Raw genomic sequence first — 19,158 nt, 5'->3', positions numbered from 1 at the left:
GAGGGAAGACATGGCAGACAAGGGTCAAAAGTGCACAGTAATACTGCTAACAGCAAAGATTCAGTAAAGACCAAATTCAATCCGATTTACAGAAAAGAGTGGTGGAGGCTTGAAAAAACTAGCACTGGAAGCAACAGTGTCAAAATAATAAAAACTTCAAATGTATTTTGCAGGCAGTACTCCACGGTGGGGAAAACGTATTTTTTTAGCTATCCATTATCTACCAACTACAAGCAGCTGGTCCAGTCTGCATCTTCGTGAAACTGTATTAGAGCGCATTGTTGTAGAAGTTACCTGTTTTTACCCCGGCACTTTGCTATATATAAAAAAAAACATGAAACTTTACTTAAAGTATGTGCTGTTTCTGAGATTATGTGATGTATACCTGAAACACACAATAAACATGCTCACCTCACCATCAACCACATTCATCCAATCCCCTTATTTTTTCATTTTATATGTGTGTGAAGAAAAAAAGTAAGAGGTCGGGACCCAGTACAAGATCTTAAGATCTTAAGTACATCTGAAATATCACACTAGGGCAGGTACACTTAAATTCACCCACCCCCCCCCCCACCCAAGGCAGCAGGGAACTGAAACTTCCTAATCCGGCATCGAAACGGAAATATGTTACATCTTAACAACTGAGTACCTGTGTTTCAGTACAACAGAAACTATCTTATGGGGTAAATCAAACTTACAATTTTTTTTTAAAAGATAACTGCTTACATTTTTTTTTTTTTTTTTTTTTTAATCAGACCACCACCCATGTGCAGGCTGCTCTTTTTCTTTAACCTCATCATGGATCATCCATAATTGGTAGAGGATAAATAAAATAAATAACTGGAAAAATGCAAAATATTGACACTATCATCAATACTTTGGTACTTACTGGTACAGCAGCCTAGCAGCAGTGCAGTTGCTGTGCTGTGTTCTTCTCTCCTTTTCTTTTTACAAGTTTAAGTCGGTGGTCCCATGGGTGAGGGGTGGGGGATGGGTGGGTTGTGTTGTGTGATGAGGCATGACTTTAGTCCAGTTTTAGCCGCAAAGAAACCTGGCAACCCTATTTGCACATGAGAAAAGAAAAACAATTTAATACACATAGTGTGAGTAGAGCTGACTGACTCACCACTGGAAATGAAGTATTTGTAGAGATAAGAGACACAGGTATCACCAAAGCACATTCATTGTCTTCATATATGCTTTTCTAACAGCTTGTCACAACTGTCTTGGCAGCATTAAAAGCTGCAACAGAAATATACTTCTTGGCATCTTATTAGTAACTGTGAAGCAGTCCATTCAGCTAATATCCCAACATCAGCAGGAATTATAATGGTGACATAAACAGACATATTGAACTGCTGCAATCTTTGTGAAGCTTGGTCTTACTGAAAACGTAAGGGTTAAGTGTCAGTTGTATACTATAATCACAAAGTCTATACTAGGATGAACTAAGGACAACGGCATGCCTACTGTACAGGTCATGTGACAAAGCATCAGTCAGGCAACTCTTTGCTTCTGTATAGAATCAGTTTTTTTTTTAATTTCAGTAAGCAATTTTTCATTTGTTTCTGTCCATTTACCCTTACTATATGATAAATTTTCATGGCAGATTCAAAGAAAGAATCTAAAAAAATAAGATAGCACAAAGGAATAGAGCCTGGCATCACTGGAGAGCCACAAACACCCCGACAACTAGAGAACAATTCCAAAAACTTAGAAACAAAACTAAAAAAAAACCTATTCTTCTGGATAAAAATAATTATTTCCTACAACTGCAAAACAAGCATCAAAACAACCCCCAAAAGTTCTGGGCAGGAATACATAAACTACTTCACCATGGCAAGCCCTCCACCCCATCTCCAACCTCCACAGTCAAAATCATAGACATACCCGATTCATTCAACAGATACTTCATAGAAACCATCTCCAAACTAGTTCAGCAACAGCCCACGACTACCACCACCACCAATTTCCCCGAACCTGTAGTCAGACCCAAAACAACCTTCCAATTCCAACCCATCTCCCTCCAATTATGTAAAAAGATTACTAACCAAAATTAAAGCTACTACCATAGCAGCTGATGGCATCCCTACAGAATACCTTCAGTTGGCTGATAATGAACTCATCTACCCAATCTCTATCCTTCTTAGCAGATCTATATCCAAAAATACCATCCCATTTTATGTGGAAAACCTCCTACATCATCCCTCTACAGTCTACACAAAGGTGGAACATCCACCAATCTCACCAACTATTGTCCGATTGCTATCCTGTCCCCACTAGCAAAAATACTTAAAAAATGCATACACCACCAACTTATGCCATATCTACTTAATACCCAGCTTCTCTCTCTTACCCAACATGGATTCCGCCCCACCCACAGTACTACCACAGCTCTACTGTCCTTCACAAATCTCTCAACCAAAACAAACACTTAGGCAAACTAACATCTGCCATATTCTTGGACCTGTCAAAAGCCTTTGATTTGGTCAACCATCCTAAACTACTCTACTCTGTTAATGATCTTGGCCTTAGTAATCATGCATTAGCCTGGTTCTAGAACTATCTACATGGAAGACAACAAGCAGTTCAATGGGAGAACAGCCTACTCTCACTGCTACCTATTACCACAGGAATCCCACAAGGGTCCATTACAGGACCCCTAATATTCTCCATTTTCATTAATGATCTCCACAGCATCTGCCAAGATGCAATTGTTATACGATATGCTGATGACTCAACGTTAGTCTGCTCAGCCAATGATCCTCATGAACTTTTCTCTATCACCCAAAAAACCTTCCAATCTACCAACACCTAGTTCCTTAACAAAAACCTTTTACTAAATCCCAAAAAGATCAAACTGTTGCTATTCAAACCAAGTAAATCCAACACAATGCCCAACTCATTTAATATTGTGTCATGAGATGAGACTATCATCTCTCCAGACACTCTTACTAAATTGTTAGGCATGACCATTGAAAACAACCTCAAGTTCAATCTACATATAAATCAAACCATTAAAAATATCCACAAAAAACTGAGCAAATAAATTATTTCTAACTTAACCTGCTAGAATAACCATAGCTCAAACTCACCTCCTCTCCACACTATTCAATGTTGTACCCATCTTCACCAACCTACCCAAAACTGAAATGGCCAAGTTTAACATCTGTTACAATCAAATTGCCAAATATGCTACCGATACCCCCTACTGTGCCCATGACTGTCACTCACTAAATTAACTTAATTGGCTTGAATTCCCTAATCTCCTCTCATTCCATCAGCTTTCTTTTGCCCATAAACTCCTACTACTTCCTGATAAAACCCCAGCATTGTCCAACCTACTAAACTACAAATTAATCCCAGACAAATTCACTCTAGTGACAGAAGACTAATCAGGGTGACCAAAAGCAAGAACACAGCAGGTGACTCCCTCTTCCCTAACTACATAGGCAACATTTGGAACTTATTACCTTCTGCCATTACCTCGGCCAACTTAATGTTTACATTCAAAAAGCTACTAAAAGAACACCTAAAACTCACATGGAGATGCTCCTTCTCCCCACCACATTGACCTACCAAATCACACTCACCCTCTTCCCATTCTCTTGCTCCCTCTCACGTCTACCACTTGATGAAGAATTGTAACTCCTCTCTATGGCGTTTCACCTGCTAATACCCACCTCAACAGTCTGTAAGTATACACATTCCAACCAGAAACTCAACTTTTGGTCACAAAATAAGCCCTAACATCTCACCCCAGCCCCTCTTACATATATTTGTCTCAGGCAATGCTATAACTGGAAAATCTGTAAATTCTATGTAACTATTGTATTTTTCAACTTCAGAACTATGTAATCTTTTTAAATATTATATTTACCAATGAATATTTGCATGCTATGTATAAATCTCATACTTGATTGTTATTAATCTGTGGAGCTTTTCTCCCTGGGACTCTGCTGAAAATGCACATGTATTCAGTGGGACTCTCCTGGTCAACAAATGTAAAATAATATGAATAAAATAAATAAATAAATCAGTAAATCAATAATATATAAAGAAAAAAAATAGGTTTAATGCAGTACAAATCTATAACATCCTTTTCAGCAATTGTAAAGTTCCAGATTTTTCTGAACAGTAATTTTTCTTGGCTGACAGATCACAATAAAACTGGTAAGTAATAGCTTACATGAAAAGATAATATAATGCGGTTAGTATTAATTGAAAAGCTAAATGGAAAAGTCAGTCTCATCAGTTAGAAAAATGTCTCTTTTCTTCTTTTCCAATGGAAATCAGAGTGGTTATATTTATGTTGATGTATTTTCATATCATTTACATTTATATATTCTATAGATATAAGTGTGCAGAATGTTATATCAAATTGACTTTTATATTGATATGTGAAAAAGCAATTACAGTGGATCAAAAATTCAGCTGATCGAAAAGTACCAGCTTTTCACCAGTAGATGGTGGTCCAGTGTAATCAGTGTATATATATCCTTTTTCCCCTCTGTAGTGTGATCTCAGAATTTGTATATATAATTAGCAGGGAGTTTTTGTCCTTTGTTGATCAATGTTTATGTTTTTGATGGAAAGTAGTGCATCAGTGTTGGATTGACTGCTTTCCATTTCGATGGTGGGTTATACTTTCAGAAATAGATATAGATATATATATATGAAAGCTATATTTTTGTAGTGCTTTGTCTTTAACTATAGATACCGAATAGGAGTTCTACAGCTCTGTATTCCCATAGGATTCCTAATATGTTTCACAACAAGTCTTATGAGGCCAGATCGCATCAGAGGATTGAAAAAGAACTATATAAATCATTCTCTTTCTCTGATTTATCTTCAGTTCCTTCAAGAGGTGAGTAATCTTGGAACAGAGGTTTCTCTTCCATTTTTGGCTAATTTCTTTACATTCTATGTATGTTGTCGGTCATAGAATGCACTACTGTACTATTTCATAAAGCAGATATGCTCAGCAATAACATAGGCTGATGATAATATTTGTAGTGCTAACTATGTACAGTATAATTAGGAAGAAAAAGGGATTTCTGAAAAATAATTATTGCTTGTAATAAAAGTTGACTTAAAATAGGCAGTTGTAAGTATATTAACATATCAGTGATACTTAAAAGCTAATAGAATGTTAAAAATCAAGTGCACTGCAGGACATAGAATATGCATACTGTAGAAAACCTTAAAATGATTATACTGAACTAACAGAAGGCAATCAGAGAATATTACATTTATCAAATGATCTTAGCATTGCTTCTGTTTAACTTAAATCTGTCACTTGTTTTACTGAAAGTTAATATCTTTTTATGTAAATCTGTCACCTAGTTCAGTAGCTGGTGACAGTTTCTTCTTCAAATTCTGAAGATGCATGAGGACTGTTATCTTTATTTTTTGATTCCCCTTGACATACTGTTGATGGCAGTTGCACACAAAGGCTCCTGTCAGAATTGATGGCTACATTTTAAATGTCTTGTCAACATTTGTGTATATGTTTGTGTGTCTGTGAATTTGTGTGCATGCACATTAACATGCATGCATTTTTGAGTATGTATGCATTTCTGAGTATGTATGCATGTATGCATACATGTGTGTATGTGTTTACACTTATAGGTTTGGGTGTGTACAAATGAATGTGCACGTGACTGCACCTGTTTCTGTGTGTATAGTGCACGTGTGCACGTGTGTGTGTGTGTGTGTGTGTGTGTGTGTGTGTGTGTGTGTGTGAGCATGCATGTGTGTCTGTGTTAATCCATGATTTAGAGCAGTATATTCTGTAATAAGGATTAACATTCTGGAAATATGAATAAATGTAAATTCTAATTAAAGCCTAAATAATGTCATGTGAAAGCAGCAAAGCTATAAAGTGCTGATTCTTTAGCTGACTGTCTCGCCTAAGGTGAACACAAAAGTTGTGATATTTCTTGATTGCATATTACTGCAGACACTGTTAAGAGCTGTAATATAAAACACTGTATCCAGCAGAGTAGAAGGGCTAGTAATAAAAAAGACATTGGTGGTATCAGAGAAAAGAAACTGTGATCAGAGAATTATCATGTCTATAACCACAAGCTGCCTTTATCTAGAGCCTCAGTCTGAACAGTGACCACCCCAGAATAATCTTACTGAAAGCTCATACTGCAGCATTCCTAAAATTTAAAAACATAGACACTATATAATGTCAGTCATACTAACAAAAATGTAAATTATTGTTGTTTGTCTTTCGGCTTTTCCCGGTTAGGGGTCGCGACAGCGGAACTCCGGTCCACTAATGATTGGCAGTAGATTTTCACAGTGCCGAGTTGCCAGCTTGACACCCAACCTTCAATGAAGGCATGCCCATTCACGCATGTCTTTCGGAACACCACTCGACCCACGGGGAGGACATGCAGACTACACATAGAAGGCACTCCCCACACTCTAGCCTAGAATCGAATGGGAGAACCTCTTGCTAACAAAAATGTAAATAAAAGCTAATATTATAAGACCCAGCTCTTCAAAAATAAATACATTAATTCATAAAATAAATAAAAAAGAAAATAAGCTGCAATTCAAACCAAAAGTAAATACTGAAAGTTGCTATTAACACTTTTCATCCATTTTACAGGGGTGACTTTATCAGCTACAGCCTCCAAAGTGGGGGTTGTACCCTTTTTATCTTTGCAGGTTATGCATGTTAGTCTGAGACTGATGCATCTTCCTTCATTTGTACTTTTCAGATTAACTTTTCTAAGGATCATAAATATTGCAAAAAATTCGAAGGGTACCCAAAACTGGATAATGAAATATCTTCAAAAATGAGTTAAAATTATCAGATATCTATTTACAAGAACAGCACCCTTAAAGAAATACAACAGATGATATAAACCTACAGAAGGATCTCCGTGAATGTTTATTATTTTTGTTAATTTTTTACTGTACTAATAGTGAACAAGAATACCTTAGTATTTATTTTGATGCTAGAAGTATAATTTACAGGTCAGTGGGACTACAATCATGTATACTGTAGGTACCACCAATAGAACCTTAAAGGCTCAACTTTCTCTGTGTTTTCTTAATACTGAAAAGGATAAGTCCCTTCTACAGGTTTGTAGAGCCTAACAAGAACACAACTCTACTACAGGTGACCTGTTTGCATTTTTTTCTAAAATGGATTATGCTGAATTTGCAGTAGTAAGATTTGAAGACAGCTTTACCTTTTATATGTGTTCATTTTTGTACACTTGTATGTGCAATTGTATGTATTTATTTTAGCAGTCTGAGGTATTATGTTAAGAAATAGATTGCTTTTATATCTGCAAAGAGCAATATTTATATATCAAATGTATATTGCTATGCCAGAAAAAAAAGCATTCTACCTTGCTTTGATTGACAGATGCTGTGTTAAGCATCTTGAGATGAACTAGTTTTAGTTGTTGTTGCGTCTTTCGGCTTTTCCCGGTTAGGGGTCACCACAGTGGAACTCCAGTGTGCTAATGATTGGTAGTTGATTTTTACGTGCCAAGTTACCAGCCCTGATGCACAACCTTCAACGAAGGTACGCCTATTCACGCAAGTCTCCACGCAGAAGATGCTTTAGCTGAGAATCGAACCGGACAGCAACTTACTGTCAGGCGACAACGCTACTGCAGCACCACCACCGCGGGTGAACTAGTTTTAGTATTTTATTTATTTATTTGCAGTTGGTTTACCAGGATAGTCCAATGGGCGAAGAAGAACCCATTTTCAATGAAGTCCTGGGGAGAAAAGCTCCATAAAATATACACAAGATAAATGTTACATACAAACAATACATATGATCAAAGTAGTAGATTTCATAGTAAATCCAGAAGTACCAATAAGAACATAGCATTCAAAGATGCAGCTTAAGATATTCACAAATAAAAGTTCTAAAATATAAACAGATATTTACAAATATATATATATATATATATATATATATATATATATATATATATATAGAGCACCTTTTTGAGTTACAGCAATCTTGTCAAAAAGCTGATGGAAACAAATGTGATGTTAGATGAATGAAGCAGACATTCCAAAAAACAGAAGTAGTAAAGGAATGGAAGACCGAAAAATTAAGTCAATCTGGCTTTAGAAATAGCATAGGTAAAAGAAAGAGCATGTAACATATATTGTAAGACACGGAAGACAGAAGAAAAGAAACTGCATGAAAATTATAATTTGCCAAAACAAGTAGGCCTGGATCTGTAAGGTCTGTAAGGATTAAAATGTGAAACTTATGGTTGAAAACTGGTAGTTAATTGCGTTTTCTGATTTTTTTTCATGAAAGACAGTCCTTAGTACATTAAGTAAATTATTGTCACTAAGCAATATATCAACTAAATTTATCACAAACAGGATAGGAGTGCACAGTATTGTCAGCTATCACTACAGTTTCAGTTTCTTTGTGTACTTCATCTCAAAGTATATTATTATGAGTTAAAATAAACCACTAAAAAGATTAATAAGAAACAACAATATAAAGTAAATGATTTAAAGAAAAAAAATGAACATTGATTACCTGCAGTATCTTCAAAAGCCATGTCAAAAATAAGTGTTTTAAGAAACCTTTTTAAATCAGGATAAGGCAGAACAATCCCAAATCTAATGCGATAGAACATTCTATAGGTATATACCTGTTTAAACTGTAGCTCACTGAAGTTGTGCCCACAGAATTATTGGCAGCTCCAGGGTATCTCAGTATATGACCCACAGGAGACAATACGGATGATTAATTCCTTCAACTATTAAATCCAAATACTGTGAGGGCAGTAATTGGAAACCCATTGGTCTAGTGGGAACAAGTATAAATAAAAGTAAAATAAATTTTGCTAAAATAAAGAAATTCAAGGAATAGTAGTCATGAAAATCCAATGTTCCATTTGTTAGTAGTGTGTGTGTGTGTGTGTGTGTGTGCTTGTTGACATTTCATGAGTCCTAATAAAGCAAACTTTTACCCATTCTATTATATTATGGTGCAGCGAGTATTACTGATAAAGGAAATTGATGGAATTCAGAAAAACTTCATAATGTTTGAAAAATAAATTATTTTTATTTCATGAAGTTCTTTGAAAGAATGAATAAAAATACTGAACTCTGCTAGAGTTCTGTTTCTGAACTCATAAACTATATTGTACATTCAGATCATCAAATGTTTTTTTTAAAAATAATCCAATAGCAGAATTAAAGGAATTGATTAATAAAACTTGTCTGAATCCACACAAATCAAAGAAACTGTGACATCCTTGATACAGGGCTGAGTGTGCAGTGTAGTGTAGTTCAGATGGCATTTGCATGTATAAGTGTGTGTGTTTGTATGTCTGTCTGTCTGTGTGTATCTGGGTGTATGTGTTTATGTGTGTGTCTGTGTACACACAATTTATATGAGATGTACAGTGTAGATGTGAGTGTCTGTGTAAAAGGGAACACTGTAGTCTGTCATACACTGGGAAGGATTAACTTTGTATAGTGTGGTGCTTTGTTGATTTGTCCAGGTCAAGGTCAAGATGTGATGTCATTTTTGTGTGACCCTACTTGATGGATATCACATCCTAAACAGAGAACTTTATTTCTGATACCTTCCATGTGACAGCGTTCATAACCACTACAGTCATATAAAAGGAATAAGAAAGGAGCTCTTTAATCCATCTTCAGAAGCTTTGCATTACTTTTCCAATTATACCTTTAATCTAATCTACCCTTTAAATGTCGGAATCATGTGCATGCTTGAAATCTGCATATTACCCTTTTGTTTAGTTAGCACTGCAGTGATCATACTCTTGAGAGCACTACACCTTTGTAATAGCATTATTTTATACCTGCAATATCTGTAAAACAGTAATCTACATGGCAAATATCTGAAGGGCTACTGAAGTATTGTACAAAAAGAGAAGCTGAAAAATCTCACACCCTGCTCATTCATTATTTTATGTTAAATAGTATTAATAGAAATGTCAGAATAACATGTACACAGATAAAGATATTATCATATGTTTTCTGCAAATATGGAATAAGCTAATATTGGTAGTCTCTAACAAGCACGTGTAATAAAGGCAGAGAAATTGTTTCACACAAACTGAAGTGAAAGGGTGGTAGATAAGCTGTAAGGAACAAACAAACTACCGTAGAATCCACCAACTGAAGAATTGAAGCCCCCTTGAGCAGAATGAAGTACGGTGCAGCTCGAACAAGAAAGAACTTTATTACATAAAATATACGTAGATTTTTACATGAGTTGAAACATGAATAATCCGTAGGGTTAAGCGCTTTCATCTGTTGTCACACAGACTTCATCAGAACCTACTATTACCACTTTACAATAGTTTATATATGCAGTTTGGCGCCAAAAAACTAATTGAACTCCTTAAAGATACATTCTTTAAATTTTCTTTAAATTTCCATATTCCACACTATAACTTCTAATACATAGATATAATTACTTTCTAAAATTGTATATAACTACTTCTAAAATATGTATACTTATGAATGCTTATTAATTAATTTAACTTGATTATATTAATATATGCCCACATTTGATGCAATTGGTTAATAAATTTTTTAAAAATACTTTTTTAAAAATTACATTTTATAAATTGATAAATACATTATTTAAAAACTGATTATTTAAAAATTGATGAGTACATTTCAAAATACATAATAAAAAAATAAAAAAATCAATAATTAAATACAGATGGAATAAAGTGCATTGTGATGAACTAAAATGCATTGTATGTACTAGGTGAATATGGATTATGAAGTATTCAGAAATGTGCATACAGAATTGGTATAGCATAGTTAATAGTGACTAAGCATAGTTGAATAAGAATAAAAACCATTGTTATACACTGCAGTGACATCCTTATATCCAAGTGTACAAGATTTATTCTAAAAGTGCAAGATTTATTCTAAAATCAGGAAAGGTTTTAAACTAATACTATCATTTATGCCTGGAAATCTTGTGGCATCAGTGAATATCTGCCACTTGCTTTCCATCAAGGCTAAAAAAACTTTCCAGTTACCTCCTCTTGCACTGCAATCAATTTGTTCAATAATAGAAAATTTAAATGTATGTTCATGTCCTCTGCTGAATATATGTTTGTATAAAGCATTCTTCATATCTTGTTTCTGAATCTTGTAATAGTGTTCATATATTCGTTTTTTAATTTTTCTCTCAGTCTTTCCTATATAAAATGCTGGGCAGGCATCGCATGAGGCAAGGTATACTACATGTTGAGTATTGCAATTTCCTGCCCTGCATTTTATATATGTCTTGTGGATGTTCTCTAACTTAATGTATGCCACTTCATTAATATATCTGCATTGACTGCAAGAACCACATTTCGAAGTTCCTTTTGTTGTTTTCTTATATTTCTCAGTGTGTGTTGCCTCTCCAATAACTTTTTAATATTCTGAGCCGTTTTGAATACACATTTGGGTTGTTTACCTAAAACCATGGCGACACTTTCTGTTATTGTTATCATGTCCCAATGTCTATTCAATATTTCCTTTATATGGTTTGCAAAAGGAGTAAACATTATCACACACACTCTATTAAATGCTTCTGTGGTATCACTCATACCTTTTTCCTTATCACTAACACTTGATATGCCTAAAAGAGGTAGAAACTTGGTACCCCATTGCCGTTTAACATATCCAACAACATCATTTAACATGGGGATAGTGTAACCCCTGCTACTAAACATGTTAAATATTGTTTCTAATTCATCTTCCATTATAACTTTACTTGATGACATGCGTGCTGCTCTAACACACTGTCCTTTTACCACATTTTTAAATATATATGGTGGGTGACTGCTACTATATTCTATATAATCATTTGAAAAATGTGGTTTTTCTGTGTATTTTTGATTCAAAACCATTGCTTGTATGGCTTATATAAGTATCTAAATATGCTATACCTTCTTTGTTAATATTGTATGTAAATTTCAAAAAATCAGTCATCTCGTTAATATAATTAATGAATGAAATAATTTCATCATGCGTACCATTCCATAGGATAAATAAGTCATCTAAAAATCTAACATATAAAACTATGTGATGGAAAAATTCACTTTGAAACACGTATTTGACTCCCAATCTAACATTACAAGATTTGCAAAAATGGGGGCACAAGAGGCGCCCATAGCAACCCCTCTGCTCTGCCTAAAAAACTCACCTTGAAATTTAATATAATTGTGGTCTAAAACTAAACTCATCATATCCACAATTAAACTGATTTTTTCCCATGACAGTTTTGAGAATGCCCTCAAACTGTTACTAAAAAATTCCAAACCACATTCTTTGGGTATACATGAGAATAAGTCAATAACATCAATTGTCACAAAAAACAGTCCACCATTCCATACATCCTGCGTAAGTTTACTTAAAAAATGCCAAGAGTCCTTTATTAAATGAGGAATATTGTCATATACATGTTTGGTCCATCTATCAATAGTTACACCCAAATTATATGTCTTAGATTTGGACCCAGATATTATAGGTCTAAAAGGAGGGTTGTCCATATATTTATGTACCTTGGGGATACCTATTATGTTTGCCACTATATGAAAATCAACCTTAATAAAATTGTAGGTCTCATTCGTAATCCTGTTGTCTATCAGATACTCTTCAATGACTAAATCAATTCTTCTGTGACCTATATTAACTTGATTTAGAGAAATGGCTTCATAATTTCCAGATAGGTGTAGTATATTATGTATCACCGCATTGTAATCAAAACTGTTGTAAATTACAATGCCCCCTCCCTTATCTGGCTTCATAATTCTAAACTCTTTATTTTCCATAAATGATTCCAGACATCTCCGTTCATTTTTAGTTAAATTGTCCTCTATTACATTATTATACGTATCTCCTGTCTTTATATTGTTGTATAACCAATAGATGTCCTTACATACCATTTTTTCATAGTTGGCAACTTGTGCATTTGCAACTGGGATGTATGAACTTTTCCTCTTTAACTTATTGTATGTCATATATTCTGTATTTTGAACATTTTGTCCAAATATCAATTTATAAAATGTAATTTTTAAAAAAGTATTTTTAAAAAATGTATTAACCAATTGCATCAAATGTGGGCATATATTAATATAATCAAGTTAAATTAATTAATAAGCATTCATAAGTATACATATTTTAGAAGTAGTTATATACAATTTTAGGAAGTAATTATATCTATGTATTAGAAGTTATAGTGTGGAATATGGAAATTTAAAGAAAATTTAAAGAATGTATCTTTAAGGAGTTCAATTAGTTTTTTGGCGCCAAACTGGATATATAAACTATTGTAAAGTGGTAATAGTAGGTTCTGATGAAGTCTGTGTGACAACAGATGAAAGCGCTTAACCCTACGGATTATTCATGTTTCAACTCATGTAAAATCTACGTATATTTTATGTAATAAAGTTCTTTCTTATTCGAGCTGCACCGTACTTCATTCTGCTCAAGGAGGCTTCAATTCTTCAGATAAGCTGTAAGGCTTATTAAACCTTGTCTTTTGACCTGGTTGATCCCATCTGGCTTGTAAGAGGACCTGATGGAAGGTTACACGGATGATGGGGAATTTTAGTCATGACACAAGGGGTAATTTCCTACTCTTTTCTTGAGAAAAACAATTTGTGGATGCACTTCCACATGGGAACACTTGGTGCAGTATAAGAAACTGGAGAAAGAAATTTTTCTGAAGTCTTAGTTATCTGATAATGGAGGAGGTTTGTCTACTGTCATCAAAGGTAGGGGGGCTGACCAACATCAAATATTTTTCTGGATTTTCTTTTATTATTACATAGGTGGCAATGGCTGCATTTTTTGAGTATAAACAACAGTTTAGAGAGGACAGACAAAAACAGAATTATCAAAGCTCTGTCATATTGTACTGTATGTAATAGATCTGCGAACAGAATGGGGCTCTGGAATGGGAATATGGGAATGTATAGTAAGGGTGTCAGAATGCAAAATGTTGTGCCATTTAAATAATTCCATATTTATTTTGCAAAACTAGTGGTTGCTAACATATGCAGGAAAAACTCATGTAATGTCCCATTCTGGGAAGTAATGCTGAAAAAAGTTTTAATAAGTTTTAACACAATTTGGTCATTTTGATGACATCCATTTTTCAAAAATACATTTATTACTTAGTCACACAACTCTTGTTCCTACACAAAAACATTATTTCTTCAATGATAAGTATTATTTTATTATTTTTATTATTTTTATAAGTATAAGATATATAAGTATATATAAATAAGTATAAATATAAGTAAACTGTGTTATCTCTACTCACAAATTTGCTAAACATCTGCTGAGACTTCTAACTGCAGCCATTGTAAATTGATGTCTTTTGTGACTCATGTCATGGCTGAAAAGGACTAGTTTGACCATCACACCTACCTGGCTAGCAAATGAAAAAAAAAAATTCAAAATCCAATGGCACACTGTAGGGATTGTGAACTATATGACATAAATGGGTTAAATGCTCAAAAATACATACTGCATGTGACACTAAGGGAATCATATGCAGAACTGGAAGGCAGTGTAACATTCATGCGCAGAAAGAGTTAATAGCTAATGTTTGCGAAAATGTAATAATTTCACAATGTGAAGTGAGTGATCGATGAAAAAATTAGCAGCAAGTTTCAGGAAGTAATAAAAAAGGGCTGAAAAATCTGTTGAAAACAATAGAACTGTAGGTATATGGATAGTATAGATAGAGAAAATGAAAACATAAAAAAGATGCAGAAATGGTGCACGCTTTATAAGAAACAGCATCATTAAGTGGGATAGAAAGAATGGTGTTAGAGAATGTGGCGTGACCTGATCAAAGCAGAAGCCAAGAAGTGGTCAGTTAAATCCTTAAATATTAATAATATGGAAATAATGTCTAATTGAAGGGATATTTTAGAGTGACTCAGAAAACAAGAAATTAAAGTTAATGTTCGCATATATATTTAAGAAAATAAATGATACAGGTCGAATGCTCTTTTTAATCACTAAGGGATGATGTCCTCAATTCAAGGTGAATGTAATGGTGCAGAGGTCTGATTCAGGTTAAACTAAATACCTGATTTAGGATAAAGGTGAGCCTGCTGTAGAAAAGACAACTACAACAGTTCCACGAAGACAGCTCATGGTAGACCTGCAGAAAAGGTGGCGAGTATAAGCATTATAAGCAAATCTGTAACTATGCCACTAAAAAGGAGGAAAAAATTAATTGGGGGGACTTTGTGAAATGCACATTTTACATCATGTAATTAACTGCTATGTCACCACATGGTTTAAAGATTATTGTTTGCCAGAATACAATGAAATAGGTTATAGCCATTATACAATTTGTAAAATGTATGCTTCTGATGACACAGATGGCTTTCCATTTACTTCTAAACTATGCATCTATTTCTTTAGATAGTATTCACTTTAGTTGGCATGTTAGTTTACATTGATTGTTTCACTGTACCTATTTTTACTTTTAATATTTCCTATATGTATTGCTCTATATATCCATTAATCTATCTATAGAGATAATTTACTCACCCACCCCCGCCCACCTTACTAATGCCTGTTTGCCTTAACAACACAGCAGCATCCCTTTCAGTAACACTTCCACTATTCTGAAAAAAATATGTCTGAATGAGAAGTGGGGATTTTGGTGATCAGATCTCAAAAGGAACAGCTTGTTTCCTTTTTTTATTTATTTATTAATTTGATACATTGATTTTTGATATGACAGCATCGATCACTTTAGTTTCAATGTTTTTACATTTCAATAAATCAAAATATACCTGTATTTCTCTCTCTCTCTCTCTCTCTCTCTCTATATATATATATATATATATATATATATATATATATATATATATATATATATATACAGATAGATATGTTATAGGAAGTGATTTATAGACACACACACACACACACACACACACACATGTATGTATATATGTATATATATATGTATGTATATATATATATGAATATATATATATGTGTGTCTGTATATGTGTATATATATATATATATATATATATATATATATATATATATATATATATATATATATATATATATATATATATATATATATATATATATATATAAATAAAAACACTACATAATCTTGAAAGTGTGAAATACCAAATTTCAAACTTTCGAGACCATATAGTTGAAACCCCAAACTACCGAAAGACCAGAAGCGCGAATTTCAAAATCCCGACTACTGGGAGTTTGAAATTTGAGCTTGTGGTGTTGCGATATGGTGGAATCGCAAGTAAGTATTTCTGTTTAACTGTGTTGGTTAGGGGTTTAGTGTGTAAGTGTGTGTTGTGAGTGTGATGTATGTGTATGCGAGGGGGATGTAGGTGTGTGGTGGTGTATTTGTGTGTTTGTCTGTGTAGTGCGACCTTGGAGTTACAATGTTTAAGTAGAGGGGGTGCAGGGGGGCTTGCCCCCCTGCTTGTCTGTAGGTTAGGTTTGTGTTATGGGGGAAGGTTTGTGTATGTGTCAGTGTGTGGTGTATGTTGTGTGTAGTTTTCAGTAGTTTGAATTTCACGGTGTTGGTTTTTCGGTATTGTAGTGTTTTAGGTGTTTGGTCTTGGGATTTTGGGCGTCAGTAGAGTGAGTTTTCGGTATTTAGTAGTGGATCTATATATATATATATATATATATATATATATATATATATATATATATTTGCTAATTTACTTTCAAAGATTTTTCCACTGAAAAAAGATACAGTGTGGGCTGGGGCTTTGTATAATGGTTAAGGAGTTTACCTTCACAGACTCAAGGTAGAGAGTTTGATTCTCACCTTTCAATAGGAAATTAGCTGAATGTAAAAGGACCCGCAAAAGAAGCTAGCCTCATATTTGCCTATGACCCTCTAAGTCAAGGAGTGATTGACATTATAGGCCAAGGAGGACATAACAGGATATTCAGCCAGAATGTGAAAAATAAGAGGAGGAGTAGGGACATGTAGCAACTGGTGGAAAAATAAATGACTTCTTTCTAATTCTCTTAGATGGAAAAATCTAGATGCTGGTGCATTTTAGTTCATTTAACCTAAGTATATTCAGCAAATTGTGTTCTGGTTACTTTAATTTCTTAGTATATAGATACCAAGATGTTAAGTGACTGTATGAACAGCATACATCGCAATACTATACTATACAATGTGTGAGTTACAGACATTTCACAGGACACATAGCATGAATTCATACATAATGCGTGATAATGAGGTATTTGCACAATTGATAACTTTTACTGAATCAAACATCTGACATCTGTTATTTATTTGTAGGACACAAGAAAGTTTCAGCTATGTCAGAAGCCAACCTGACAATATTTCATCTCTCACACTTCAGTCTTGAAGGATTTTTATGGCTACATGACTGGCAATCAAAGTCTATATTATTTGCTGTTTTCATTGTAATATATGTAGTTTCTCTGACTGAAAATGCAATGTTTCTTCTTCTTATTTACTTGGATGAGAGACTTCATTCACCAATGTACTTGTTTGTTTGCAACCTTGCCATGTTAGATATCAGCATCCCAACAGTGACTGTCCCTAAGATATTACATAACTTGTTGACAGATGACACAACCATTGAATTTGTTTCTTGTGTCGCACAAATGGGCTTCTTCATATATCTGTATGTAACTGAATGTTTGGTTTTGGCAGTCATGGCCTATGACCGCTATAAAGCCATTTGCAGCCCATTGTATTATCCTGTCATAATGACCATGAAGTATACAACACAACTTTCCTTTTTCTGCTGGGTACCAGGACTCCTGATAGCACTTTTTCACATTTATATTGTCCTGAGTGTTCCATTTTGTGGGCCAAATACAATATATGCATATTTTTGTGAGTATGTATCATTAATGATGCTGGCATGTGCTGATGTTTATTCATATTCCTTTGTCCCCTTAATACTGGCCCTAGCTTTCATGTCTCTTATTTTATGTTTCATTATTATCACTTATATTAAAATCCTGATGTCTGTCATTAATGTAAAGTCCAGCATGGGGTACAAGAAAGCTTTTTCCACTTGCGCTAGTCATCTTCTTATAATTGTCCTATTTATTTTTGTCCAAGCAAGTGTGCTTATTTCTCGTTATGTGAGTGACACATCAGTGAGCATTCAGGTATTATCAGGAGTCATGCAGAACATTCTTCCTCCATTGGTAAATCCTATTATTTATTGTCTGAAAACAAAAGAAATTAGAGACAGCTTCCTCAGAATTTTGAACAAGATTTTGAATGTATGACATGTCACTACATGGGGTTGTAGAGCTGCTTAAACTATGAGTGGATATGTGTGTAAGTTACAAATTAAAGTATTCCTCAATCAAAAATAAATAACTTAAATGCTTTGCACATTATTTGCTTCAATTTAATAAAAATAAATAAAAGTTGAACAAACTTTTTGTAAACAATATCATAGAGCATGTTATGTGTTTTACCAAAGTTTCTGTATATAGATGTACATTGATCTGCAATCAGTGGTTAGCTATATTTCTGTTATATTTAACTTGTCTCTGATACTTTTCAAGAATCATTAAGTCTGGATTGTAATATTCAGCATCTAAATACTCATCCTGGGATTCAATAAAGCTTACATGGAGTATAAGAATAGTGCAGCCACTCCTGCACGGAATATGGCGGCCAAGCGATCCAGTAAACAGGCCTGGGGACATGCACAAGCCAGGCAGCACTTTTCCTGCACAGACACAATTGAATAATGCTAATGACCTCATTTGCTGGAGAAAAACATCCAAATGAGGTGAATTAGCAATTCAGTAACCAGGCAGGCATATGTGTGGGAATAGTGTGAGGTGCAGAAATGTATTCGGTTACTAGCCGAATATATTTCTACAAAAATCGAAATGGAGGCATGACAGCTCAAACTATAGCAAGTATTATACTCCTTAGGCATGCCAATGGCAAAATGTATAGCCATTGGCATGGAAAAGTGTTGCAAAATTGTAAAAATAAAAGTTTTTTATTTTGGCTGATTTTGGCCGTTTCAGCATAGAGCAGTGGCTCGCAGATGGGATTGTGCCAAAAAAAAACGGTGAAAAGGCAATTTTAAGTGAAATCTACATTTTGCCATTATA

The 19,158-nt window shown here is 34.2% G+C and overlaps 1 protein-coding gene across 1 annotated transcript; it reads left to right on the top strand.

Moving 5' to 3' along the window:
- The first annotated feature begins 17,356 nt into the window (after positions 1–17,356).
- Positions 17,357–18,309, top strand: LOC122810988 (olfactory receptor 10A2-like). Its single transcript, XM_044082505.1, has one exon. The coding sequence runs from the start codon at positions 17,359–17,361 to the stop codon at positions 18,307–18,309; it is 951 nt and encodes a 316-aa protein (XP_043938440.1). The 5' UTR covers positions 17,357–17,358.
- Positions 18,310–19,158: the final 849 nt, after the last annotated feature.

The sequence above is a fragment of the Protopterus annectens genome, chromosome 9.part0 (assembly GCF_019279795.1).
Source record: "Protopterus annectens isolate FY-2018-M chromosome 9.part0, PAN1.0, whole genome shotgun sequence".
In the NCBI taxonomy this organism is placed as follows: domain Eukaryota; kingdom Metazoa; phylum Chordata; order Ceratodontiformes; family Protopteridae; genus Protopterus; species Protopterus annectens.
Note: the sequence above shows the minus strand (reverse complement) of the source record. Positions and strands in the feature narration are given on the sequence as shown.

Coding starts and splice junctions, on each gene's coding strand:
- LOC122810988 (XM_044082505.1), top strand. CDS start 17,359: ATGTCAGAAGCCAACCTGACAATATTTCATCTCTCACACTTCAGTCTT.